Source organism: Eptatretus burgeri, chromosome 4 (assembly GCF_056783735.1).
Source record: "Eptatretus burgeri isolate ZD-2024b chromosome 4, Ebu_testis_v1, whole genome shotgun sequence".
In the NCBI taxonomy this organism is placed as follows: Eukaryota; Metazoa; Chordata; class Myxini; order Myxiniformes; family Myxinidae; genus Eptatretus; species Eptatretus burgeri.
This window is the reverse complement of record NC_140964.1, coordinates 77297822-77324977: the sequence shown is the minus strand read 5'-3', so window position 1 is coordinate 77324977 and position 27156 is coordinate 77297822. Positions and strand designations below refer to the sequence as shown.

Here is a 27156-nt window from a genome sequence, read left to right as displayed (position 1 = left end):
AGGGCCCTCATGACTAATCGTGAACGTTTCTATAGCTAAAGACCAAACAAGTACAGGTTGCAACTCATTGCATGGTATTGAAATCTCCACTGAGCAACTGTGGGAATCAAACCCACGCAATTAATGACCGTAATGCAACAACACTTTTACCCGCTCAATCACCCTAAGTGTGAAAATATGTAATTACACCACGGAGAAGAATTTCCTCGAACCAAGCTTTTGATTTTTTTTCTTTTATTGAGCCATTCACACAAACTCAATTCAATATGCTGTACATATTCAGGTGAGTAAGCTAGTTTCGTCATGTAAACAGCCAGAGTAAATTGATTGTTCATTGCTATCGTCAGACCTGCAATGAATTACGATTCTCATGTATAAGCGCAACAACAATTCAAGCCGAAATGTGAATCGAACTCAAGATTCCAATTGAGGATGAGCTTTGAGTTGGTTGTCTGCTTGAGTGTTAAAATACTTGCTTCTTTCTCCACTGACTGATATGGTTTTGACTCGAACACTTGATGGATCAAGCCACAACAGGACAAAAGGAACAGTAGAGGGTGGTGGTGGGGGGGGGGAGACACCAACAGTGGTTGAAGGACAAAATAGATGGAGACTTGGACAAACAATGAGTGTGGGGAGGAATGGGGTGGACAGGATGGATACAGAAGGATACTTCTCCCCCCACCCTCCATCCCCCCTCTGCCCTCTCCCTTGTCTGCTCTCTTTCCCCCACCCTCCCTCCCCTCTTTTCTCTCTCTCTCTCTCTCTCTCTCTCTCTCTCTCTCTCTCTCTCTCTCTCTCTCTCTCTCTCTCTCTCTCTCTCTCTCTCTCTCTCTCTCTCTCTCTCTCTCTCTCTCTCTCTCTCTCTCTCTCTCTCTCTCTCTCTCTCTCTCTCTCTCTCTCTCTCTCTCTCGATATGTCCATGCTCTATCCTTTTAATATGTTGAGCATCAAGCAAGGAAGCATCACGCACAATTTTAAAATGGTTGGCCAGTTATGCCAACTGAAATGGCAAAACAACTGGTGGCAATAAATACCATAGGACATGGTCAGATGGCATCCTTCATTGAGGAAAGACTGCATACTCATACAATAAGCTTCTGGGATACTCTTCCTCACTTCAAAATTAAAACATTCACCAAGTTGACAGCATGGAATGTGAAGTTGGCTGACAAGACTGACACTGAAAGCTGACCGGGACTTGTTTGGTCGCCTTGTTGTTGGTTGTCATCAGCTCAGTCGAAGGAGTTGTCAGATAAGCCAACTACTGTGCTATTTGCTTTGGTCCATGCTGATGGTATAATGAGGAAGACGACAAAGAGAGTGTCATGATAACAGAATCGGATAAAATGGGAAAGGTGACACCTGCTCTGGGTAATCACATGCAAAATACCACTTACATCATAGAAGGAATGGCCATGGTGCAAAGAGTGAGGCCAGCTGGTGCTCAAAGCTTTGGACAATTAGCATAGAAGATGTATTCTGCAGCTATCTTTTAGCTCAGCAAAAATGCCTGCAATCTTGTTGATGTTGAATTTGATTGGTATGATCGATATAACAAGTAACAGAATCTGATCAGAAATTGAGAATGTTGAAAGAACGATGGGGCGGGGGAAAGAACAGGATTCGAAATTTGAATTCCAGGAAGTAGCACACCCATTCCAATGCAGTGGAATAAGTACTTGTCAAATCCACTGAACAAGGCTAATCTTGCTGAATTTCTGTCAGAGTTGGTGTGAAGTTGCAAAAGTGAATCTACCACAAGGTCATCAATTATTTCTTGCTGATGGATTCAAGATTGGGCCAAGAACAGTGAGCATCATGAGAAGAAAGTCTGAGAAGCTTAAGCATCTGGAAACAGATAATGAGGAAGCCGATACTCAGCTCCTTCTATATGCCAAGCATGCAGTGGCTTATCCTGCAATTGACCAGAGAATCAACATCAACCAGAGAATCATCCTGCAATCACCTAACAAGTGACGGGTCATATAATGAAAGCAGATCGTACAAAAAGGGGAAATGTCGTGCAAAATCTAATTGCACATTTTCAGTGGGTGAGCCACCACCTGAGGCACCGCAGGATAACACGAGGCCAAATGCAGGCGAGTGGGGCCTGAACTTTGATAAAGTCAATCGATATATTCAGTGACAGTGCGAATACTTTTGCCGTTTATGGTCATGGCTTGAAACCAAACAACCAAGCAGCTTGTAGATTGCTCAAGTGGCTTAAGCACTCAAGCAAGCACTCCAACAAAACGTTTTTTGTTTTGTTTTTTTGTATACCTTGTCGAGGCTCGTGTGAGAGCTAACACACAACGCACAGCAAGGGGGGGGAGGGCATGAGACAAGAGGGAAGGGAGTGGGAAGGACAAAACAGTGGGGAACAGAGACATTAGGAGATCTGTGGAAGGGAGAGGGATGGGACAGAGAACATGGGGAATACAAGATGGACATTAAAGGGACTTTCAGGAAGGAAAGCAGGGAATTTGAAGAAGGTGGGCTTAGGTGGATTATCGGAGGTAGAAAAGATCGAGGATTTGGATGGGGGATGATAAGAGGTGGTGGTGAACAGCTCTTTTGAAGGCCTGGAGGGAAGAATGGGAATGAATAGAGTGAGGGAGTTTATTCCAAAGGGGGGAAAAAAGAGGAATGAAAGAGTGAAGGTGAGCAATGATTCGTGATTTTGGTAGTTTTACCAGAAGGGGGTTGTTAGCGGACCTTGAGCGCCATGTGGAAATGTGGTGGGAACAAATCGCAGAGAGAGCAGGGGGGCGAGGCTCGAGAGGAGACGGTAGAAGACAGAAAGACCACCGACCAACCTGCGGTGATTGAGTGAGAGGCCCAAAGACTCAGCCTCATCGCGGGAGATGCCAATGATCCAAAATGCCTTGGTTTCCACAGCGTGAAGCCGAGAAAGGTGGGAGGCAGGAGCACCAGCCCAGAGGGGAGAGCAGTACTCCATCAGGCTACGGACAAAAGCTTTGTAAGTGGTCAGGAGCTCAGGTGGGCTGAGGAAGGACTTTGCACGACGGAGGATTCCAAGTCGGCGACTGGCTTTGGAGGCCAGGTTTGAAATGTCTTTCCCAGGAAAGGTCATGGCAGATAGTGAGACCCAGATGCTTAAAAGAAAGGACTTCTTGCAGAGCCAACTACTGTGCTGCTTGCTCAGTAGTTGGCTGCTCTCACTTCCTGAGTGAGAGATTGTTGAGAAAGTGGATGGGGGGTTTTCTAAATGGTCCTTCCGAAGAGACAGTGAGAGTGTGAGATTTGTCCGGATTGAAAGACATGTTCCACGTGTTGGACCAGTTTGTGATTTTATCCAGATCTGCAGTGAGGGAAGAAGCTGCTGCTTGCCGGTCTGAGGGATGACCGATGGTACGGTAGAGGGTGGAGTCATCAGCAAAGAGATATAGAGGATTTTCCAGAGAGTCGGAGAGATCATTGATGATTCCAAAGAGTTGATAAGGAATGGCCGGCTTGGCAAGTGATTAGCAATCACTGAACGGTCATATAAACACCATGCACCCGGAGATGCCTAGAATGTCAAGCAATGTCTGAATTGGACAAATTAACACTTTTTTTTCAGCAGTCAAAACTGTTGCTGAGGTTAATAAAGTAGTTAAAATTTTGAAATTCGGCTCAGATGAAGAGATTTTTGAGAATATGCAATGTGCAGAAATGAAATAAAGCTACGAACGCTGGCGTCTCCGGGCATTTATAAGCATTGCAATGTATCCAGCGATTTGCAGGTATGATGATCAGTCATTCAATGATATGAGTGAGGAAAGTGAAAAACAAATTTTATCGTTACGAAACCACTGCGGCCTGTTCCAAGTCAAGGCATTACTGAGCAGGCCAAAAAAAAAAGGGCAAATGAAGACCTCAGCGAGGGACAGCGAGGTGACCAAGGATAATGCCTCGATGAAGGATAATTAAATAAGGCCATTAATTGCCTTCAAAAAGGGTGTTTACATTTACTCAAACACCCAATTTTCATTCATGTACTACCTTGGGAGTTCCCTTAGTATGAATGCAAAGTTTGGGCCTGCAAGATTTCATGGTTTTGGAGTTTTGGAAGAGACAGATGGACAGACAGACTGACTGATGGATGCACACTGACGATTACTTGTATAGATTTGTGCTGGCCCGATATCGAATTCGGCAATCGGCAATTTTTCGGAACTAGGCATGGGTCAATTGGAGCCCAGGTGAGTGCAGATTATCGATTGCAGTACTGTACTGTATGTTATATGCAATAGGATTAAGTGGAGCTCGACGTAACCATGACAGGCACGGAAAATGGCGGGCCAGGAACCACTTTATTCCACACTGCATATCAATATGCAAGGCTATAAATACACCACATACTGTTTACAACCCAAACATGATGAGTTGCTTCCTCCCTTGGTTGGGGCAAATTTCAATCAACAAATTTTAAAAACAACGTTGAATTATAGACGTTTCAAGGAGATGTGGATCAACGTTATTCTTTTATAAACAGCAGCCAATCGTCATGTGACAGGTCGGAAAAATATTGCTCTCACAAAGAGCTTTGAAACTCACAAAGAGAAACAACATAAACTTTCTGGAGCACATCCAATTTGATTTACTTACTGTATGAATGATTGTTCAGAACCCGGGGACTCCCGTGTTTCCGGGATGTTTTTTATGAAACTTGCTTTTCACATGACCAGACAAGTCAGAAACGCTACATTTTATATCCGTCAAGAGCTTTAACATGGTCGCTCATCATTCATTTAAAAATGACAGGATGCTCTGTTATTCAATGCACCAATGGATTAGAGAATGGATTTAAAAGGCATCGATTCACTGGTTCCATATAAAATTCCGCATGGATAAAGTACACAAAAAGGAGAATCACAAAGTACCTTTAAATGTAGTTCTTTAAATGTGGAATTCAAATGAGAAAATAGTGAAATTCAATTCCCAAAGAGAGCACATAAAATGTCTATCAATGCTTTACTTGGTCAAACCAACATGGTGGAATTAGGAACGCCAGGTTTGATTCGAGATGTAAGTTTTATAGGTATATCAATAAATTTACATTGATCTTTTATCAACAAAGCAGATCGCACAAAAAGGTGAAAAAAACAAAATGTGTTTGTAAAAAAAATGGTTTGCAAAAGCAGCTTCGATTCCGCTGGTTAATTATTTTTGTTGCGCTCTATGAAGTTCCACTTTCTTCATATTCCTTAATCTTTTCTTCACTCAATATAATCATGTGAACAGCAGAAAAAGTTAAGTTTAATGCTTAAGTAAATGCACTTAGTTTTTTTTTTTAATTGTTAATCTTGTATATTATTTCCGAGTTTGTGGTTTCGTGTCGCGCTATCTTCGACTTTGTTCTGCGCTCGAGTAACGTGATATTCGGCTTACATTATCTCAAAGACCATATGAGATGCATGGTACAAAAAAAAGTAAATAAAATGGTTCTGAAACAGTGAAATCGTATTCCACTTACTGCATTAAAGTAAAATTACTACTGATACTCTGCATCAGTTCCTTTCTCAAACACATCCACCCCAACATGTTGCGCAGAGCGTGGGTTATGCTAGTTTGTTTAAATTTTCAGATTTCACGACAGATTTTGACACTTATTGAGTCCACGAGATCCATTTCTCAAATCCGATACAATATTTTGATTATATATTTTAATTAGTCCGTGAGAGTAGATCGTGTTTCCAAGGCAAGGCATGTATGAATAGGCCGAATCAATATGGTGGCTCAGACTCCTGCAGAGCGAAATTGGGCTGACCAAGGAAAAGCCTTTCATTGAGGTAAACCATTAATTATCTTCAAAAGGGGTGTTTTAATCAATGCAAACACCCAATTTTCATTCATGCACGACCTTGGAGTTCCCTTAGTGTGCATGCAAAGTTTCAGGCTGCCGGGTTTCATGGTTTTGGAGTTATGGAGGACGGACGGACACACACACACACACACACACACACACACACACACACACACACACACACACGTATTTGTATCGATAACAGGGGTATGCCTCTGAACATATCATTGGGTATTGAATCCAATGATGGTGGCCAATTTTGATAAAATAACGAAGCACTTCTCTTAATTGCTTGCTGTACTTGCCAAATGGCTAGGCGAGTGGCTTGAAAAGCGGTTGATATGGAATGACTGGTTTACAAAGTGATAGCAGGCTGCTTGCTAACCGGAGAACACCCCAGGAGGATGTCACTGTGAGGCGTATGCACAATAATTCATTAGAAATGGCATTTAGGTTGGGAGGGATGAGGGGCTTTCTCCTCAATTACAACAGCAATTAGTGCGGTAAAAGGAGAGATGGTCAATAATAAAGTGATGACAGTAAAATCCACAATATGGTACACACCTCATTAATTATAACAGGAGCAATTGAACAATGACTCAGAATGCTGTACATCATGCTTTAATACTCTACTGGACTACATTAACGGTGACAATATAATATTATCCCCACTCATCTTGTGGTATGGGCGGAGGGGGAGGTTTATGACGTAAGTCTTTCAGGAAACGGCTGGCCAGGTCTGACATTCGACTGGAGCTGACTGCACAGGAATTAGTCATTTGTTTGTAAGCAAGCGATAACTCACCAACTAGTCACAAAAGACACCTGGGATCTCAAACATCCACCAGCCAATGCGAGCAAACACCCAGATGAAAGGGTGTAGCAATCCCACAGTGTATAATTGGGTCGGGAATCGAACACAGACTGGACAACTCAAAGGTACATGCAAGGAAATTGGACACAGGTGGATGCCATTTGACCCATCATGCCGGTGCCACATCAACACCACACCAATTTATCAACACTCGAACAAAAAAAGAAAAATGCGAAATGCTTTTTTTTGTGTGTGTTTTGCAAGATATTTTCGTAATGTTTCATTTTAAAGGTAAATGACTCCTCATTCTGCATTAAAAGTAAGTGCGCTTGTACCTCGGCACCATCCTGTCACACTGACTGTGGATTGTGTGGCAACAAATGTTAAAATAATGAGGTGTCTGGGTCTTATAAATGGTACAGTGGAGGTGGGTGGCAAAAGGAAGAGTACACATTTACGAGTTCTGCACCGCACAACTAGTTCTGATGAAAATTCCCCATGAAGTTGTTAAATTAAGTGGGGAAAAAAAAAAAAGAATTCCTTTTTCCAAATTAAAATGCCATGACGATTTAGATTCAAACCATGCTTAACTCACGACGAATAAATAATCACCACATTAATTATGCACAAGCTCTTGGGTCTTCTTTCTACATAATTGACACGATTGTAATTAACTGAACTGCACTTTGTTTATGCCTTTTCCAAGACATTCCAAGATTTGGCACGCACGCACGCACACTTCTCCAACCTTAAGCATCATCATGACTTCAACATCACAATGAGGAGCTCACTGCAACCCCTGTGGGGGCTCCTGCAACGTTTTAAAAAAACGTGAATGGAAGGTTCCTTTTTACCACTAACACAGGTTAGAGTACAGCTGTGAACATTTTCACCCTGGTTGGGGATCATAAGCACAATATATAGTGCCCCGACATGAAGCTCCACCTTGAATATCCTTTCAGATTATGTCAGAGATAGATCAGCCCCTACAATCACCACATAGATATTGTGCGGAGATATCAACACATCAGTTCAAGTCACATGACAGCAATTACGACATGATCCGTGAACAAAGGTCGCCTGCCACGCCAACCAACACATTGTCTGCTGCATTGCGATAGCACAGGTTGAGACCCACCATTCGGCTTGGAAATAAATGATCAAAAAAGGTTGTTCTCCAACTCTAAGCATCATCATTATGTTAAAATCAATTTGTTTTGACATCAGCAAGGCTTGCATGGCAGGCAAGACGGATGTGTGTCTCCACAACAGTTAAAGTCCAATTCTGATAAACATTATGTTTGTGTGTATATATATATATATATATATATATATATATATATATATATATATATATATATATATATATATATATATATATATATATATATATATATATATATTCAGTGGGGAGAACAAGTATTTGATACACTGCCGATTTTGCAGGTTTTCCCACTTACAAAGCACATAGAGGTCTGTAATTTTTATCATAGGTACATTTCAACTGTGAAAGACGGAATCTACAACAAAAATCCTGAAAATCACATTGTATGATTTTTAAATAATTAATTTGCATAAAATAAGTATTTGATCACCTACCAACCAGGAATAACTCTGGCTCTCACAGACCTGTTAGTTTTGTCTTTAAGAAGCCCTCATATCCCATTCTCCACTCATTACCTGTATTAACTGTTTGAACTCATTATCTGCATAAAAGACAGCTGTCCACACTCAATCAATCAGACTCCAACCTCTCCACAATGGGCAAGACCAGAGAGCTGTCTAAGGACATCAGGGACAAAATTGTAGACTTGCACAAGGCTGGGATGGGCTACAGGACAATAGGCAAGCAGCTTGGTGAGAAGGCAACAACTGTTAACGCAATTATTAGAAAATGGAAGAAGTTCAAGATAACAGTCAATCTCCCTCGGTCTGGGGCTCCATGCAAGATCTCACCTCGTGGAGCCTCAATGATCATGAGAAAGGTGAGGTATCAGCCCAGAACTACACGGCAGGACCTGGTCAATGACCTGAAGAGAGCTGGGACCACAGTATCAAAGAAAACCATAAGTAACACACTACGCCGTCATGGATTAAAATCCTGCAGCGCACGCAAGGTCCCTCTGCTCAAGCCAGCGCATGTCCAGGCCCATCTGAAGCAGTGCTGGATTAACCATTAGGCAGACAAGGCACGTGCCTTAGGGCCAGCCAAAAATTTGGGCCAAAAATTATTTTCACATGAAATATTTGTCTTTTTTTGTATTATATATTTTGTTCTTGAATCAGTTCATCTTTTGTCTTGGGTCCATTTCCATGAGCCCGAGATCCAATTTAAAATTTTCAGGCCATTCTCTAAAATTTCAAAATGTGCCTTAGGGCCAGCCGAGGCTAAATCCGGCACTGGTCTGAAGTTTGCCAATGACCATCTGGATGATCCAGAGGAGGAATGGGAGAAGGTCATGTGGTCTGATGAGACCAAAATAGAGCTATTTGGTTTGAACTCCACTCACCGTGTTTGGAGGAAGAAGAAGGATGAGTACAACCCCAAGAACACCATCCCACCCGTGAAGCATGGAGGTGGAAACATCATTCTTTGGGGATGCTTTTATGCAAAGGGGACAGGACGACTACACCATATTGAGGGGAGGATGGATGGGGCCATGTATCGCGAGATCTTGGCCAACAACCTCCTTCCCTCAACAAGAGCATTGAAGATGTTGCGTGGCTGGGTCTTCCAGCATGACAACGACCCGAAACACACAGCCAGGGCAACTAAGGAGTGGCTCCGTAAGAAGCATCTCAAGGTCCTGGAGTGGCCTAGCCAGTCTCCAGACCTGAACCCAATAGAAAATCTTTGGAGGGAGCTGAAAGTCTGTGTTGCCCAGTGACAGTACCCGAAACCTGAAGGATCTGGAAAAGATCTGTATGGAGGAGTGGGCCAAAATCCCTGCTGCAGTCTGTGCAAACCTGGTTAAGAACTACAGGAAACGTCTGATCTCTGTAATTGCAAACAAAGGTTTCTGTACCAAATATTAAGTTCTGTTTTTCTGATGTATCAAATATCTATTTCATGCAATAAAATGCAAATTAATTATTTTAAAATCATACAATGTGATTTTCAGGATTTTTGTTTTCGATTCCGTCTTTCACAGTTGAAATGTACCTATGATAAAAATTACAGACCTCTATGTGCTTTGTAAGTGGGAAAACCTGCAAAATCGGCAGTGTATCAAATACTTGTTTCCCCCACTGTATATATATATATATATATATATATATATATATATATATATATATATATATATATATATATATATATATATATATATATATATATATATATATATACATATACATATATACATATATACATATATAGTTGCAGTTCTGTGAAACCGGATGCCTCGAAGACGATGGCACCCAAAATACAGCGATCCCCAGACAGTTATTTCATTCGTTTCCATGCAGTTAGACATTCCCCTCATGTTTAATGGGTTAACGGGATGAAGGGCGTGGTGCGGGTCTTAGAGCGAGGTCTAATTATATCTACATCTTCATCCCAATTCTTTCCTCTTATCCAAGAAATAAGTCAAAGCAAGCACCGCACCCAGACGGCTGCCTGTGAAAATCACATGAAAAACTCTCCACCACCAGACTGTAGTCCTCCAGACATGCGCAGCCCTGTGATAACCTCCACCTACTCTGTACAGGACACGCATGGTGTGCTGTTTTCATTCGAATCTGCATCTAATAATTATATCTGTCTTCTTTTCAACCCTGATTTACATCCAACCCTTTCCGTCAATCCATGATACAAAGCGAGCAGGCGCAAATGCACGATAACAGACACGCGCGCATCCCCGTAATAATCACCACCGCACTGTTTGGGATGCTCATGGCGTACATCTTTATTTGGGTCTGCGTGCTGATTTACAACGGCATCTTACCATCGACCTTCGCTCGCCACCTTGGCCACCAATATCTCCCACAAATGGCAGAGGTTATCCGGTGCCTTTTCGCACCTCCACCTTGATGCAGTCGCCACCAAGCAGAGGCGCAAATGCACGGCCCAGATCGCTCGGGCCACGTGGCATGCAGATGGAACAAGCGCATTGACCAGCGCCAACCGCAGAGCGCCGGGGGTGCCTGAACGGGCATGCAGGACTGATGCGACCCTCAGCCAGTCGCCGGAGCATGGCCCGGGAGTTCGGTGTGAGGCGATTCATGTCGCTCGGTGCAAGACATTTCCACAGCTTGGCCATGTCTCGCTCGCCAGATGTACGAATGAGACCACTTCTGGCCGTAGGGGCCGGGCAGCACGGACCCAGGGCCAAATAGGAGCGTACGATTTGGGTGACGACGCATTGCTTCGGGTTATCACCCCACTCTACACCACGGGCCTTATAAAAGGTGGATCGCGAAGCCGTTCGTGGTCTCGCCTTATTTCGCTCTCTGGATCTCTGCATTCGCCTGCTGACTCCGCCTTACTCGTCTGCTGTGTATGCCCATTCCACCCGCCTTACTGCCTCGCCCCTTCCTCACGTGCTGCTGGCTCCACCCACCACCTTCTTCACGTGCAGCTGGGTCCGCTGACCGCCCTTCTTGCCTGACAGCCCAGCCTATTCTCTGGACCAGTGCGGAGCACGCAATGAGCCTGGACAGCAACCAAGCAGGAGACAACGCGCCGACTCTCAAGGTGGGATTGCTCAGCGGAGCGTCCCACAAAACATACTGGGTAGCATGGTCGGCCGACCGTGCAAGGTATTGCGAGGCCATTTGCCCTCATCTTCTCTCCTTTCTTCTGATAATCTCATCATCGGGCATGTGTGTGTGTGTATGTAATGGCGCCTGTCCTAGCCTAAGTTAAGAGTGTAGAAGATACATCGCGATAAGTCTGCTCTGTGTCTGCTTTAGTAAGTTGCTTGCCTTGTTGTCACACTCCATGAATTCCTTACTATCCGTGCATGCATACAATCGTAAATCCATTCACTGTGACATATTTTTCCTTGCTTGTTTGTTAATAAATGCTTGTGCAGAAATGTTCCCAACTCATTTTCGCCTTTTCTTTCATTGGTCCAGCTTGGTCCGTATCCAATCCGAGCCAAGACTTTATCTCCCAATGATCCTTTCTACTAGCCGGCACGTTCCTTGGCAGTTTCGCTCAGCTGCATCTGACCTGGTAAGGTGACCCGGTTCGGACAAGGCATACCGAAGGCGTGTTCCCCAGTAATTAGGTCATGTGATTATTTTTGGTAACCGGTTAAACCTTAGATGGAGGACCCTAAGTCATGTGGTTGAGTTATTGGCGTTCACAGTCGATTAGCGACCCGCCGTGTTATGGAGTTATCCGTGTGCCACGGCCTGCGATTCCGGTGAGTCTGGTGGGAAGCCGAGATAGCTTTCCCCCCACGTGGTCTTCTCGCCCCGACCCCGGGCCGCAAATATCTCTATTATAATACCAAGCTTGCACACTAAAAACTCGGCTTGCCGTCATACGATCCCTATGAAATTGCTGTGGCACTTAGCGGACATGCCGACAATGTTTGGGAAGTCTTGGCGTTCCATAGTACCACTTGCATTTTGCACAATGCGTATTTTTGTCATTCCCCGTGTATGGTCTGTCGTCTGCTACCAGCTATGTTGTACTGCTATCCCATGCATGTGCACGGGTATTGCTAGTATATATATATATATATATATATATATATATATATATATATATATATATATATATATTTATATATATATATATATATATATATATATATATATATATATCTATATATATATATATATATATAGAAAAATGTGCAGCCGAGGAATCATTAAATTCGAGAGAAAGCACAATGAGCATTAAAAGGAAAAGAAAACAACCTTTTATTGGGTCTGACGTTTTGGGAGCTGTCTGGCTTCCGTCCTCACAGGCAGTTATGAAAATGGTTTCCATTTCAAAATTCAGTTTGTATTATTATTGTCAAGTATGCACGTATCTGAGTGCCTGATTGGCTGTCATTCCACCAATTCACTTACCAAGCCAATCAGGCACTCAGAGCCAATCAATTTACGAAGGCCTATGCAAACACCTACGCAAACATTGCAGGCTCATGACAACCACCAACCACTCTGGACACAAGCTCCAATCCAGAAGCCAATACGCCAATCCAAACTTCTGTTCAATTCCCTCAATCCATCCTCAACCCCAATGATGGAATGACAGCCAATAAGGCACTCAGACACGTGCATGCAGGATAATAATAATACAAACTGAATTTTGAAATGTAAACCATTTTCATAACTGCCTCTGAGGACGGAAGCTAAACAGCTCACGAAACATCAGGCCCAATAAAAGGATGTTTTCTTTTCCTATTAATGCTTTGTGCTTTTTCTTGAAATATATACATATATATGTACACAGTCCCGGTCAGAAGTTTTAGAACACCCCCATTTTTCCAGTTTTTACTGAAATTTAAGCAGTTTAATGTTTCAATGTACTCTGAAATTAAAGCATAGAACAAATAAACAATTGCAGAAAAAAAGAAATCATGGAATCGTTTTGTTGAACAAAATTTAATCTAAATTTATGACTCGTCAAAGTAGCCACCTTTTGCAGATATAACAGCCGAACATACTCGTGGCATTCTTTCTACAATGGAAATCAAATATTGTTTGGAAAGTTTTTCCCAACACTGTTGCAGAAGTTCCCACAAATGTGTTGCACTTGTAGGTTGCCTTGCTTTCAACCTTATGTCCAGTTAATCTCAAACCAGCTTGATGAGGTTTAAGTCGATGACTGGATGAGTCCACCCTCTGCCGTACATATACATATATATATATATATATATATATATATGCATATATATATAGAAATGTATATTATTTTTATAATTTTTTTTTTTGAAAGAAGAAGAGGGTGCTTCCAACAAAAAGTGAAAAAAAATTAGATTGACTGATAACACTGGTTTACAAAGAAATTTAGGCACGCATGAAAATAGGTGTTCTAACCTAACTTTGGGGTGCTGATTTCAGATACGAAATCCATTTACACTCATCAGCTCTAGTTTTTGAGATATACATGTATACATGTACGTACATGTATACATATAGCCCGAGACCTAAAAATATTGTCACAGTTGTGGAAATTCACAGAGCACTATTCAGGTTTCCCAGAGATCAGTTATGTCGATAAGTGTGTGTTCAGATTAGATTTCCCCACCGATGTCTAAAGGGATTTATTCGTGTAACCAGGCTGTGATCTTTGAGTCAGCCATTATTATTTTGCTATCTTTATTTTAGAACAACCGCATCTCAACAACCACGCCATCCCCACCACAGCGCCAACCACGACATCTCCTCAACAAAATCTCCACAAAAGAACAACATCGCCTCACCTTCATCTCCATTGTACCGCCATCTTTTCGCCAGCCACGGCGAATCCCCATGAACAACACCATCCACCGACAGGCGCGGGGACTCCCTCGTTAGGGCGGGAGCCGATGATTTCCACAACGTCCGCGTGGTGATGATCTCAACCACGTCCGCTCTCTCCGCATTTCACGACGAGATCGGATCAAAATACGAAAAGGGGCGGAGCCAGCGGGGGGTGAGAGGTCGAAGGTGGGGGATCAACCTCACCCACGGACCCCATAAAAGGCGGGGCTGAACCGCCGAGTTTCGGTTTTGCCTGGAGTTTGCCTGGGGTTTTGCCTGGAGTTCTTGCCTGGAGAGTTTGCCTGGAGTTTTGCCTGGAGTCGGTCTGGGTTCGCTGAGCAGTTTGTCAAGGTTTGAGTCCAGTGGAGGGCAGTCAGGGTCATCGGAGTGCAGCGAAGCCCGGAGCGCAGCCAAGCCAGCAGTACGGTGCCGAACCGTAGGTCAGTGGACACAGCCGGAGAGAAGTCGCCAGCTGGCCCCGAGACGGTCCGAGCAACGCTGAGGAGCAGGTGGGCTTTTAAAAGAGCATCAACTTGTAAAAGAGAGCAAGGCCCGTTCGTTCCTCTGAGGCGTCGTCGGCTAGGCCGATCCACCAGGCCGCACGACGGGGCCTGGACCAACCGAGCTGCCGTGTTTACGGCGAAACGTCGAGGGTCCCCCAGCGAGTCACCACGAGGGTGGCAGGTAACCAGCATGGCCTCTCGGAGCTCTTGCTGTCTCCACAGCTCTGTGAACATTAAAGGCCTACGGGTCCAGTTCTGCCCTTTCCTTTCCTGGGGTTTTTTTTGTATGAAAGTTGTGGTGCAGTGTCCATAAGTAGAACTGTTAAGTGATTGTGTACATAATAAATAGACAAACGGCTGTAGGTCTTTGTTTACTCGTGTCCTGTCCCTTAACCCCATTGCATTCATTGCCTTGACTGCATACGTGTGTAAATAAATGTCCTTGTTTAAATGTTCACCTGTTCGTTGCGTCCTTTCCTGTCAGTGACTGCCATTATTACGTACGGAATATTAGCTGGCTTTTAATAGCCGATAAGATAATCGGGTCCAATGGGGCCTCGCGATAATACACCGCTCGGCAAATCGCAAACGGAACGAGCTGCTTAAACGGCTCGTTTCCAAGCAGGTCCCGTTGAGGTGTAAATCCCCGGCATTTCTGTCTACGCGCATACTTAGGTAAATCGACAATTCGGCGATCGGACCCTGTAGCGCGTGGACAGAATAGTTTGCTGATTTACGGTTTGATTAAAAACACACCCATAGCTGGATTTTGGCATTGATCCGAAAGCTGCGACTAGGATTGCCCGTCCGGTGGGCGCGTGGCCGCGATTGGTTAAAAGCGGTCACTCGCACGCCGAGCGGGTGGAAACCATAACACTGGTGTCAGCGAGCGGTATTCAAACCCCTACGTCTCCACACTAAATTAACGGAACTGGATCAAGGGTGTGCGAGGCGAACCTCCGGTTCCATCAAATTCCGGGCGTATAAATTTTTTTATTACCGATACGCAAGATGGCAGCTCAAGGCGAGCAGGTGCAGGGTGGTTTGGGAATGTGTTTTTATGTAGGATCCATGGCCCGGGGCGGTTCTTTTTATTATAATCCCACCACTAATTGTAGTCAATGGGGGCGCTCACCCTCATATACTGAGCATGAACTTTGCCAGCAAACAAAGTCAAAGTCGCAAAATAGCAGCGCGGCCGCACCTCAGCGTAACACGGAGCGGGCTGCTATTAATAGCACAACGAACGGCATAATACAAGGCGGGGGCTCCCACCCAACGATTCAAACCACGTGATCATGGCAGGCGAGGCAGGCAAACATTGGCGGTCTTCGGGCACAATTGGAGGAAGAATGGGAAAAAAGCTCGAAGAGGAAAAACAGAATCACAATTTGGAGTTGGAACAACTGAAGCGAGAGGTAAGAATGGGCAATTAGGACAGAAAAAGCCTCGAACTGATGATAGAAATGAAAGAGGATCGCCTGGAATACCTAAATAAATACAGGAGGGAAATGGATGAAGAGAGGGAGGAAGCATGCAAAAGAGGTGAGGAGGTGAGAGGAATTAAGAAAAAAAGCTTCTGAGATTCGGAAACATCAAAACAAAGAGACAGAATTGCAAAAAAAGAGCTGAGGATGTTGAGAGAGGAAGGAAAGAGATCGGAGAATGAAACGTTAAGGAACCACACTGTGCAGATCGAAGAGTTAGAAGCCAAAGCAAGGGTGGAGTGTGTGGAGATAAGAAAGGAATTAGAAAAAAAAGCTTCCGAGTTACGGAAACACCAAAACAAAGAGATGGAACTACAAAACGAACTGAGGATGTTAAGAGAGGAAAGAAAGAGAACGGAGAATGAAACGTTAAGGAACCACACTGTGCAGATCAAACGGCTAGAAGCCAGAGCAAGACTAAAGAAGAGGGAACAAGAAAGAGTAGTGAAAGAACAACGAATGAAACAAAAAAGGGAGATTAACCAATTGAACGAAACCACGAGATTGGAGAAGGAAGAACATGAGACAGTGGAAGAGGAAACAAGAAAGAGTAGTGAAAGAACAACGAATGAAGCGGGAAAAGGATCTCGGCCAGTTGAAGGAAACTATTAGATTGGAGAATGAAGAGCATGAGGAACAGTGGGAGAGAAAACAAAAACGATGTGAATTTGAAATTAACCAACTCAAGGAGAGAGCAAAGTTGGAGTCCACAGAAATGGAAAAGCTCCGGAAAGATAATGAACAACTAAGGGGGCTCAGAGAGGAAGAACGACTCAAATGGGAAAGAAAATGGAGCCAGGAAGTAAAACAGCACAATAATAGGGGATGTGTGACATCACCACAGGGCAGAACGTTAGTGGTGCGGGACTGGATTGACATCACTCGTCGGATGAAACAACAATTAGGGCAAACCCTGAAAATGGAGACTGTGGAAATAATAACGGGAGCCCGGGTGACTGAAACGTGTACGACGAGACACGAGGTGACGACGTCCGAAAAATTAAAAGAGACGAAAAGCCAGGAAGAAACAGAGGTAATGAACGAGGTGACGGAATTAACAGAGACACAAAGGGAGACGCAGGAATTAAAAGAAATAACAGAGACACGGGAGATAGAGGGTGGATTAAATGAAACTGAAGACGAACACACACACACACACACACACACACACACACACACACACACACACACACACACACACACACACACACACACACACACACACACACACACACACACACACGGAGTTAGCGAGGGACAATGGGGGTGAGTTGGCGGAATGTGTCGTGACCCGGTGCAAGCAGCAGGATAGCCTTCTTCAGGAACGAGGGGAGGAAATATGCCCCCTTGAAGCAGATCACGACCAGGTGGGTCCGGTCGAGCTTTGCGAGTTAGAGGGGACGAGTGCTGTGGACGGGTACATGCGGAGCTTGGGGTGTGTGAAGGCCACGGGACCCCTTGTGGTAGCACGAATTCCCAGCGTGGTTGTTCCGGTGTGTGTGTTTACGAGTGTGGCGAAATGTGTGAGTGAAATGGCATGCGTGAGGTCGCTGTATGTAAGGGAAATGGCAGTTGGTATGCGGGAACACGCAACCGCGTGTCCGAGTGAAAGTGTCATGTCGGGGTGTGTGAGCATCATGGCACGCGGGAATGCGTGCGTGAAATGGCGACAAAGATGGCACCAGACGAGGGACAAAGGCCGAGTAGCGGCCAAAGCTGTTTTGGGCACCGTGCCGGATTCGCACGGCAGCGCGCGGGGTCCATGCTGTGCTTTGCACGAGGCCGCCACGTGCGCGCCTGCGCGAGTGAAATCCGGTGCGGAAACACACACGGTGGATGTTAGCCGATCCCGCGGACGGACAGAAGCTAGGCTGGGATATGAATTTGGACCGGATGGGTTCTCCAGGCGTGCGTGTTTGTAAAGCTCCGATGAGCAGAGCACATGTGCTCACGCAGGGAACCCCTCGAAACACGAGGCTTGCTTGGGATGCGCAGGGTGATGTTGTGGCTGCACGGAGGTTGGAATCCGGCAGGAGGGGAATCCCTGCCGGATATTACCGTCCGGGGAGATACGAGGTGTGCGAGCAAGCTGCCGTGACGTCATGAAAAGGAGCGCAGGTTGTGAGTTGCCACGCTGGTGCACATAGAAAAGAAAAAAAAAAGAAAAAGATAGAAAAGCAAGCCTCCCTGTTTCGGGTAAACAGGATTCCCAGGCAAGGGTTGGAAGACCCCCTTGTCAGGGGCACAGGTAGGAACAAGTTGGGGGAAGGGTTAGTGATAGTTAAACCGGCTTTATGGGGCAGGGACAAGTCCTCATGTGGCCCGTGGAATGGTTAGTTAGTGGGAACGTTAGGATAGATTTGTAATGGGAAAAGGGATTTGAGGACAGAGACAGACAGTGAATGTGTAGAGGGGACGTAGCTTAGCTACGTAGTGTTAAAAGGAACGTGCTGTATTGTAAGGGATGACGAGGAAGCACGAGTTAGTTGAGGGATGCAGTCAGTGGAATGGCAGTGTTCAGCGATGTGAGTTCAGAAATGGAAGGAAACATGAGTGAGTGAGGGCCAGCAGGCCTGAGTGTATGGAGTGCATGTGGTATGCATGGTGCGATGAGTGATTGGGGGGAGGAGTGATTCCCACCCAAAGGACCCCGGGGTCAGTGTAATGTGAGTTAGTGGGTTAGTCAAATTGACAAAATGGAGGTCGTTTTGCTGTTGGTGCGAATGTAGGCTCGAAACCCGTTTGGAGGGGTGCAGGAGTCCTGTTGACGGGCTGGGAGCGTGGCTGCGAACAGTGAGTATCGCTTAGTGGGTACCCCGGGCACCGGGCTAGTCGGCCGTGGGAGGCCAAGGGTTCAACAGGGGCCGGGATAGCGTAGTGGGCACGCATGATGTGGGGCCCGTGGCGCCAATAGCCACGTGGGCAGTGTCGTGGGCACGGGCACCCGGGGAAGGGGCCCGTGGCACCAGCCTGCCACGTGAGCATCGAGGGGGAGTAGCCAGGGAGGGCACTCCCCAAATTTTAGGGAGCTGGTCGGCTCGGAGACAGTCGCAGGGCCCAGGGGTGCCATAGTTGGAGAATCGGCAGAGGGTAGTTCCTGCCAAGGGAGCCGCGCGTCCCAGCCATGAGACCGTGCAAGGGCACGAATGGAAAATTTGAGGGCAAGGCCCAAATTTGAGAGGACACCAACACCAGCGATGGGAATCTTGGTTGGTCGAACCAATAGTTTAAGCGACAGGTGCTTTTGGAAAGCCCCGGGGTAGTTAAGGTTAATAATGTTAGGGTAGATAGAGACGTGTACCCTCCGCACTATGCATCCCTTCGCTTCTTGTGGGCCGCTGGGCCCACTTTGGGTAAAAAGATCCCTGAAGTATGAGGAGGCCATTCTGAGGCTTAATTGGGCCTCAAGACAGGACGCGAGCTCTCCCTTATTCCCCTCCAGGAAGGGAACATAGGAGTTGGGAGTAGGCTCGGAGACACGATAGGTTAGCCGGACAGAGACGATAAAGGGGGTTAGGGAGACGATTTATAGCTGAATTATAGGAGGATAAAATAAATAAAAAAAATAAGAGGGGGCTAAATTGGTTTGATTTTTGCAAATTAAGGTAGTGGGTATGGACAGAGACAGGCAAAGGTGATAGGTTGGGAGGGAGACAGTAGGATAGGTCCGAGCACCACCGCACTCCCTCCACACACCTCCCGAACGAGACAAGAGGCCGGCCAGCTTCACCTGCCGGCCTGTGTTTTGCTACAGTGTCCTGTGCCGGCCTTGCCTTGCCAACCTGCCTCTGCCTTGACCCCATGCCTACTAGCCCTTCTTTGCATTTGCCCCCATTCCATCCATTACCATGTGCGCCAGCACCATCCACTGTTCTGCAGGGACTGCCCTGTAGGCAGCCGCACACGGAAACTGCATTGAGCAGCCCGTGCACTGTGTTTTGCATCCATCCATCTGCACATGGAGACTGCATTGAGCAGCCCGTGCATCGTGTTTTGCATCCATCCATCCATCTGCATACGGGGACTGCATTGATGTGCATCACCCTCAAACTACAACTAACTTTGCCATGCCCTTTTTTCCAACAGAGTCCATCAGTCCTGCGCCATGGTTTAGTGTAAATTTAAAAGGTTAAGTTAAGGGTAAATTGTAAATGAGTTTTGCTCCCCCTGCATGTTTGTCGTAGCGCCGGCAATTTAGTTAAGTCGTCTGCATGAGTGAGTTTGTTTAGTTAGTTACTCAGCCCGTAGGTTATTTACTTTTGGGACACGAATACACCAAATGTCGCACTCAGGGATCCGAAGGTAAATCGTACTCGGGGAAACTTACACATGAAGGAACACAAAAATTTGACGACTCGGTACGAGTCTGTAAAAAGGGGAGGGGGTAGTGTTATGGTTGTGGAAATTCACAGAACACCATTCAGGTTTCCCAGAGATCAGTTATGTCGATAAGTGTGTGTTCAGATTAGATTTCCCCACCGATGTCTAAAGGGATTTATTTGTGTAACCGGGCTGTGATCTTTGAGTCAGCCATTATTCTTTTGCTATCTTTATTTTGGAACAACTGCATCTCAACAACCACAACTACTACTTCAACAACCACAACCGCATCTCAACAACTACGCCATCCCCACCACAGCGCCAACCACGACATCTCCTCAACAAAATCTCCACAAACGAACAACATCGCCTCACCTTCATCTCCATTGCGCCGCCATCTTTTCGCCAGCCACGGCGAATCCCAACGAACAACACCATCCGCCGACAGGTGTGGGGACTCCCTTGTTAGGGCGGGAGCCGATGATTTCCACAACGTCCGCGTGGTGGAGATGATCTCTGCCACGTCCGCTCTCTCTCCGCATTTCGTGACGAGATCGGATCAAAATACCAAAAGTGGCGGAGCCAGTGGGGGGGTGAGGTCGAAGGTGGGGGATCAACCTCACCCACGGACCCCATAAAAGGTGGGGCTCAACCGCCGAGTTTCGGTTTTGCCTGGAGTTTGCCTGGGGTTTTGCCTGGAGTATTGCCTGGAGTTTTGCCTGGAGTCGGTCTGGGTTCGCCGAGCAGTCTGTCAAGGTTCGAGTCCAGTGGAAAGCAGTCGGGGTCATCGGAGCGCAGCGAAGCCCGGAGCGCAGCCAAGCCGGCAGTACGGTGCCGAACCGTGGGTCAGTGGACACAGCTGGAGAGAAGTCGCCAGCCGGCCCCGAGACGGTCCGAGAAACGCTGAGGAGTGGGCGGGCTGTGAAAAGAGCATCAACTCGTAAAAGAGAGCAAGGCCCGTTCGTTCCTCCGAGGCGTCGTCGGCTAGGCCGATCCAGCATGCCGCACGGCGGGGCCTGGACCAACCGAGCTGCCGTGTTTAAGGCGAAACGTCGAGGGTCCCCCAGCGAGTCACCACGAGGGTGGCAGGTAACCAGCACGGCCTCTCTGAGCTCTTGTGGTCTCCACAGCTCCACGAACATTAAAGGCCTACGGGTCCAGTTCTGCCCTTTCCTTTCCTGGGGTTTTCTTTGTGTGGAAGTTTTTGCGCCATGTCCATAAGTAGAACTGTTAAGTGATTGTGTACATAATAAATAGACAAATGGCTGTAGGTCTTTGTTTATTCGTGTCCTGTCCCTTACCCCCATTGCATTCATTGCCTTGACTGCATACGTGTGTAAATAAATGTCCTTGTTTAAATGTTCACCTGTTCGTTGCGTCCTTTCCTGTCATTGACTGCCATTATTACGTACGGAATATTAGCTGGCTTTTAATAGCCGATAAGATAATCGGGTCCAACGGCGCCTTGCGATAATACACCGCTCGGCAAATCACAAACAGAGCGAGCTGCTTAAACGGCTCGTTTCCAAGCAGGTTCCGTTGAAGTGTAAATCCCCGGCATTTCTGTCTACGCGCATACTTAGGTAATTCGACAATTCAGCGATCGGACCCTGTCACGCGTGGACAGAATAGTTGGCCGATTTACGGTGTGATTAAAAACACACCCATAGCTGGATTTCGGCATTGATCCGAAAGCTGCGACTAAGATTGCCCGTCCGGTGGGCGCGTGGCCGCGATTGGTTAAAAGCGGTCGCTCGCACGCCGAGCGGGTGGAAACCATAACAATATCTAAATATTTCAGTAATACACTGCATAAATAGATGTTTTGTTTCGTTCTGTAATATGCCATTTTAATATACAAGTACGTCCAAAAAAATATATATATATATATATTAAAAACTTTCAAACCGTGAGCCAGAAACAACAACCACACAGGCCATTCCTTCGCTCTCGTGTGCCCGTACGTGCGTGGCCCGGAAGTTCGCATATCGCAGTTACGATTATTCACAATTTAGTTTTAATGGCCAATTATTCAATTAGCGCCAACGTATTTTGCCTTTTTGCAATGTTATCGCAAGGAAAAACACAAAGAGAAGAGAAGAGAAAAAAAAACAAAAAAAAATGTACATACCAAAAAAATAAAAAATAAATAAAAAAAAACTTTAAAACAAACACACAGTCCATTGCTTCGCTCTCGTAAACGACGACTGGATTAGGGCATTGTGCTTATCTATAAATGTGCATAAGAAATCGAGAAATTATTAGAATACACGAAGTCATCACTTTCCGGAAGTCCGTACGTTGTAACCCGTAATGGGGAATGTGACTGATGTTCCCTTCCCCATCGGCCACGCCCTCGGAGCAACGTGTCTTGTCTTTGGTTGGTAAATAAATGGCCATAACTTCGGAAGCACTTGTCCGATTAATATCAAACCTTGAAAAGGCACATCCTCAGGTCCCCAGCAATATTCCTGGCAAGTTTCACTTAGATCGGACCAGTGGTTGTCGAGAAACAGCGGTCACACACACACACACACACACACACACACACACACACACACACACACACACACACACACACACACACACACACACACACACACACACACACACACACACACACACACACACACACACACACACACACACACACACACACACACACACACACACACACACACACACACACCTGGAATAATAGATATATGAAATAAACACATTATAATATAAATCTTCTTCTTCTTCGTCTTCTTCTTCTTCTTTCGGCTGCTCCCGTTAGGGGTCGCCACAGCGGATCATCCATATGATCCGCATAGTGATTTGGCACATATTTTACGCCGGATGCCCTTCCTCACGCAACCCTGGTCGCCTCTTACGACACAGGGATATGGTACACCTATTTTAACCGGGGTATACACCAGCCCAGTATACTGGTACTCATTTCGCCGACCTCGGAAGGATGACAGGCTGAGTCAACCTCCTGGTGTGTATTAATTCAGTGGCCCAACGGGGCTTGAACTCAGGACCTTTTGGATCCCAAGCCGCTGCCCTAACCACTGCGCCAACACCAGGCTACATTATATTATAAATATACGCATTATAATAAAAAAAATGGGATATTTGAAAGCAAAAAAACTAGAGGTGATAGAGCAAAAGTTTAGAAATTTGAATTCAGCATATCAAAATTAGTCAAACACCTATTCACATGCTTGCCTCAGAATTTTTTTTATTTTTTTGGTAAACCAGTGATAATTAGAACAAAAAAGCAAGAGTAGACCTGGTCTCAGGTGACGTTTCACCAACTCCATAGCCGGCTTCCTCAGGCACAATAGACCTTGAGCCTCGGCACATATCCGATTTTTATTTCTATCTGACCATTCATTTCCGGTCATGTGCTGATGCTCGAGGTCAGATGGAGGAGTGCTTTTTTTATATTATTTTGCAAAAGCAAAATAAACATCAAATCACATCATTGAAGGGGTGCTCTGCTCTATTTTTTGTTTTTACTTACATGTGATCTGGTGTTGTATTGTGTGTGGGTGAACAAATGTGTGTGCTTGTTGTTGTTTTTGTGTTTCCGGGGCAGGAACACAGCTGGTTTCAAGTCCGGGTTGGGCATGATGAGGTGTTGGTTGTGCGAGTGTTGGGGTTCTCGTTGGGTGTTGTGCACATGTGAATGTGGTGTGTTGTTTGTTGCTTGCCTTACCCAGTCGTTTGCACCATCCAGTTTTTGCCATTTGCATCAGAGGTGTATATTGTGTGGGGATGTCCACCATCTTCCCAGTTAGACCACCCTCCCGGCTTTTCACATAATACGTCAGTTAACGAGCTTGGTAACAAAAAAGAGCAGAGGACCCCATCAATGATGTGATTTGGCGTTTATTTTGGTTTTGCAAAATAAACATAAAAAGTACTCTTCCATTTGACCTCGAGCACCAGCATGTGACCGGAAATGAGCGCTCGCATCGAAATAAAAACTGCACACGTGCTGAGGCTTAGGGTTTATCAATTGTGCCCGAGGAAGCCGGTTGTGAAGTTGTTGAAATGTCACCTGAGACCGGGTCTGCTCTTGAATTTTTGCTCATATTGGAGTTGATCTAGTTTTTACAATTGGTTGGAAGCACCTTCTTCTTCAAAAAGGTATAATCCCAACATCCAGATCCATCCTTCAGGCCCATACTCTGAGCAGAGTGTTGGTGCTGCCGAAGCAGTCACCTTGGCTATTGGGCACAATCCTGGACAGGTCACCACTCCGACACAGTATACCAGCAAGCTGACACTCATTTTGCCGACCTCAGAAGGATGACAGACAGAGTCAACCTCACCTGGTATTAAATCAACAGCAAAGTGGGATTTCAACTCAGGATCCTAGGATACCAAACCCACCACCCTTACCATTAAGCTCACACCAGGCATAACAGCACCAAATATATATATATATATATATATATATATATATATATATATATATATATATATATATATATATATATATATATATATATATATATATATATATATATATATATATATATATATATATATATTAATTAGCCTGGTGTTGGCGCAGTGGTTAGGGCAGTGGCTTGGAATCCAAAAGGTCCTGAGTTCAAGAACCGTTGGGCCACTGAATTAATACACCAGGGGGTTGACTCAGCCTGTCATCCTTCCGAGGTCGGCGAAGTGAGTACCAGTATACTGGGCTGGTGTATACCCGTTAGAATAGGTGTACCAGATCCCTGTGTCGTAAGAGGCGACCAGGGTTGCGTCAGGAAGGGCATCCGGCATAAAACCTGTGACAAATCATTATGCGGATCATACGGATGATCCGCTGTGGCGACCCCTAACGGGAGCAGCCGAAAGAAGAAGAAGAAGAAGAAGAAGATATGTGTGTGTGTGTGTGTGTGTGTGTGTGTGTGTGTGTGTGTGTGTGTGTGTGTGTGTGTGTGTGTGTGTGTGTGTGTGTGTGTGTGTGTGTGTGTGTGTGTGTGTGTGTGTGTAATGAACTCATTCTAATGACTCACTGACTGGCCGACTTTATTGTTCTGTTCCTTCTGGGTGAGGTAGAGAGATAAAATTTCATGTAACAATGGACATCAAAGCTGATACACCGGGGGAGGGGGGAGCGCAGAACCGTCAGAAAGCGTCCAGAAATGAAAATATCCGAAGACAAGTGCTTTTTGTGCTCACTGCAGATGAGCGACCCGACACAATGGAGAAGCACATTTCGTTATTGCTTACAATGTTGAAGCATACACCACTAATATTATTGTCAGGTCAGGCCAGATTAGATATGTGACTTGCTACCGGTACCATGTAAACCTGGACAAACCTCTTTCACGGATGGGTTGTCGGTGACTAAACCGTCTCCACCACCAGGTTTTCTGGTGAGGAGGGTGTACGATATGGACATCCAGCAGGATTAAAAACAAAGCCTGTCAAAGGGTGGAGGAGCTCCTTGTGAGCCAACGGACATCCATATCTAGTGCCGAACTGTGTCTGCGTATGTCCTCCTGGAGTTGGGTTACTCTTTTTGAGGAGGTTGGTGGCAGGATTTGCATTCCAGCAACTGAAAAACCCTTCACTCCGCAAAACCCAAAACACAAAGAAAATTGAAAACCCACTCCGTGGGAGTACCTCCTGTGCTGCTGCCCTTCGCAGGGCAGCTCACCGGATGACGGGATTGGGGCAAAGCCTTGGGGACCCTCATTTTTTGATGATAGGAGGAAAATCACGGGGTAAACTTCCTGGGTCAGAATGTAGTGGTATCTGGCAGAGTGGTGCTAAGGTGTCGTCCAACAGATGGCGACACATTGAGTTAACCTGAGGCGGTCCCTTTTGGTGGGTGTCTAGAATGTCCTATCCCGAAGAGAGGATGATCACCGGTCTCTGTCATCATCTGAGCTCTAGCATTTGAACATCAGTATTACAGTACTTTCTGAGGTTCGGAGAGTTGATAGTGGCAAGATCATGACAGGTGGTTACACCTCCTATTGGTCTGGTCGCGCTGATGTTTACCATGCCCAAAGAGTTGCTGCAGCTATGTCCAATAAGCTGACTCTAATGGTAATTGAGGTAACACCAGTCAACGAGCATATTATGAGACGAAGGATTCGTCATTGCTTGGGTGCCATTTCCCTTGTCTCTGTGCATATTCCGACTGAGGCAAGTGATCTTACTGTCAAGGACGCATTCTATGCCATGCTCGAGTCTGTCGTTGATCAGTGCCCTAGGTGAGATACTCGTCTTGTCTTGGGGATTTCAATGTATCGACTGGAACTGATAGGGATGGTGATGAGACATGTGTTGGTCCCCATGGGTCTGGAACTGTGAATCAGAATAGCACTAAGTTTCTTGACTTTGCCAGAAGTCATGGACTTAGGATGACTGGTTCATGGTTTCAGCACCCACAAGCTCATTGCTGGACTTCCACCGCTGTAGGTGTGGCAAAGGAGATTGATCAAGTGCTCGTTGATGGTCACTGGAGGTTGATCCAGAACTTTAGGGTATATCGGAGTGTTCAGTTCCTCAATTCCGACCACACGCTTGTGGTAGCAACTCTGAAGTTGCAGCTGAAATCTGGGAAAATGGTACCATCCCAACAGAGACAGCTAGTACTCCTCTTTCAAGCTCGAGGATGAGAGGGTAGCTGAGGTGTTTGCGAACATGCTGAGTGGGGATTTGGGGGGGTCTGTGTGCTTTGCGGAATCCTGAAGAGTTGTGGAGTGCCTTCAAGACCACCATCCTTTATGTTGCCAGTGGATGTCTTGGAACTCACTGTGGTGCGAAGAA

At 45.7% G+C, this 27156-nt stretch overlaps 1 protein-coding gene across 14 annotated transcripts in view; it reads right to left on the bottom strand.

Moving 5' to 3' along the window:
- Positions 1–27156, bottom strand: part of LOC147028422 (corticotropin-releasing hormone receptor 2-like) — a 262752-nt gene that overhangs the window by 193932 nt on the left and 41664 nt on the right. Inside the window, exon 1 of one of the 14 annotated variants that reach the window (XM_085878805.1) lies at positions 23642–23687. The exons of the other annotated variants lie outside the window; for them this stretch is intronic. Coding sequence (XP_085734931.1) covers positions 23642–23672 — 31 coding nt within the window. The 5' untranslated portion in view covers positions 23673–23687. Of the gene's footprint in view, positions 1–23641; positions 23688–27156 lie in introns of those variants that run through there. 14 annotated transcript variants of the gene reach the window in all.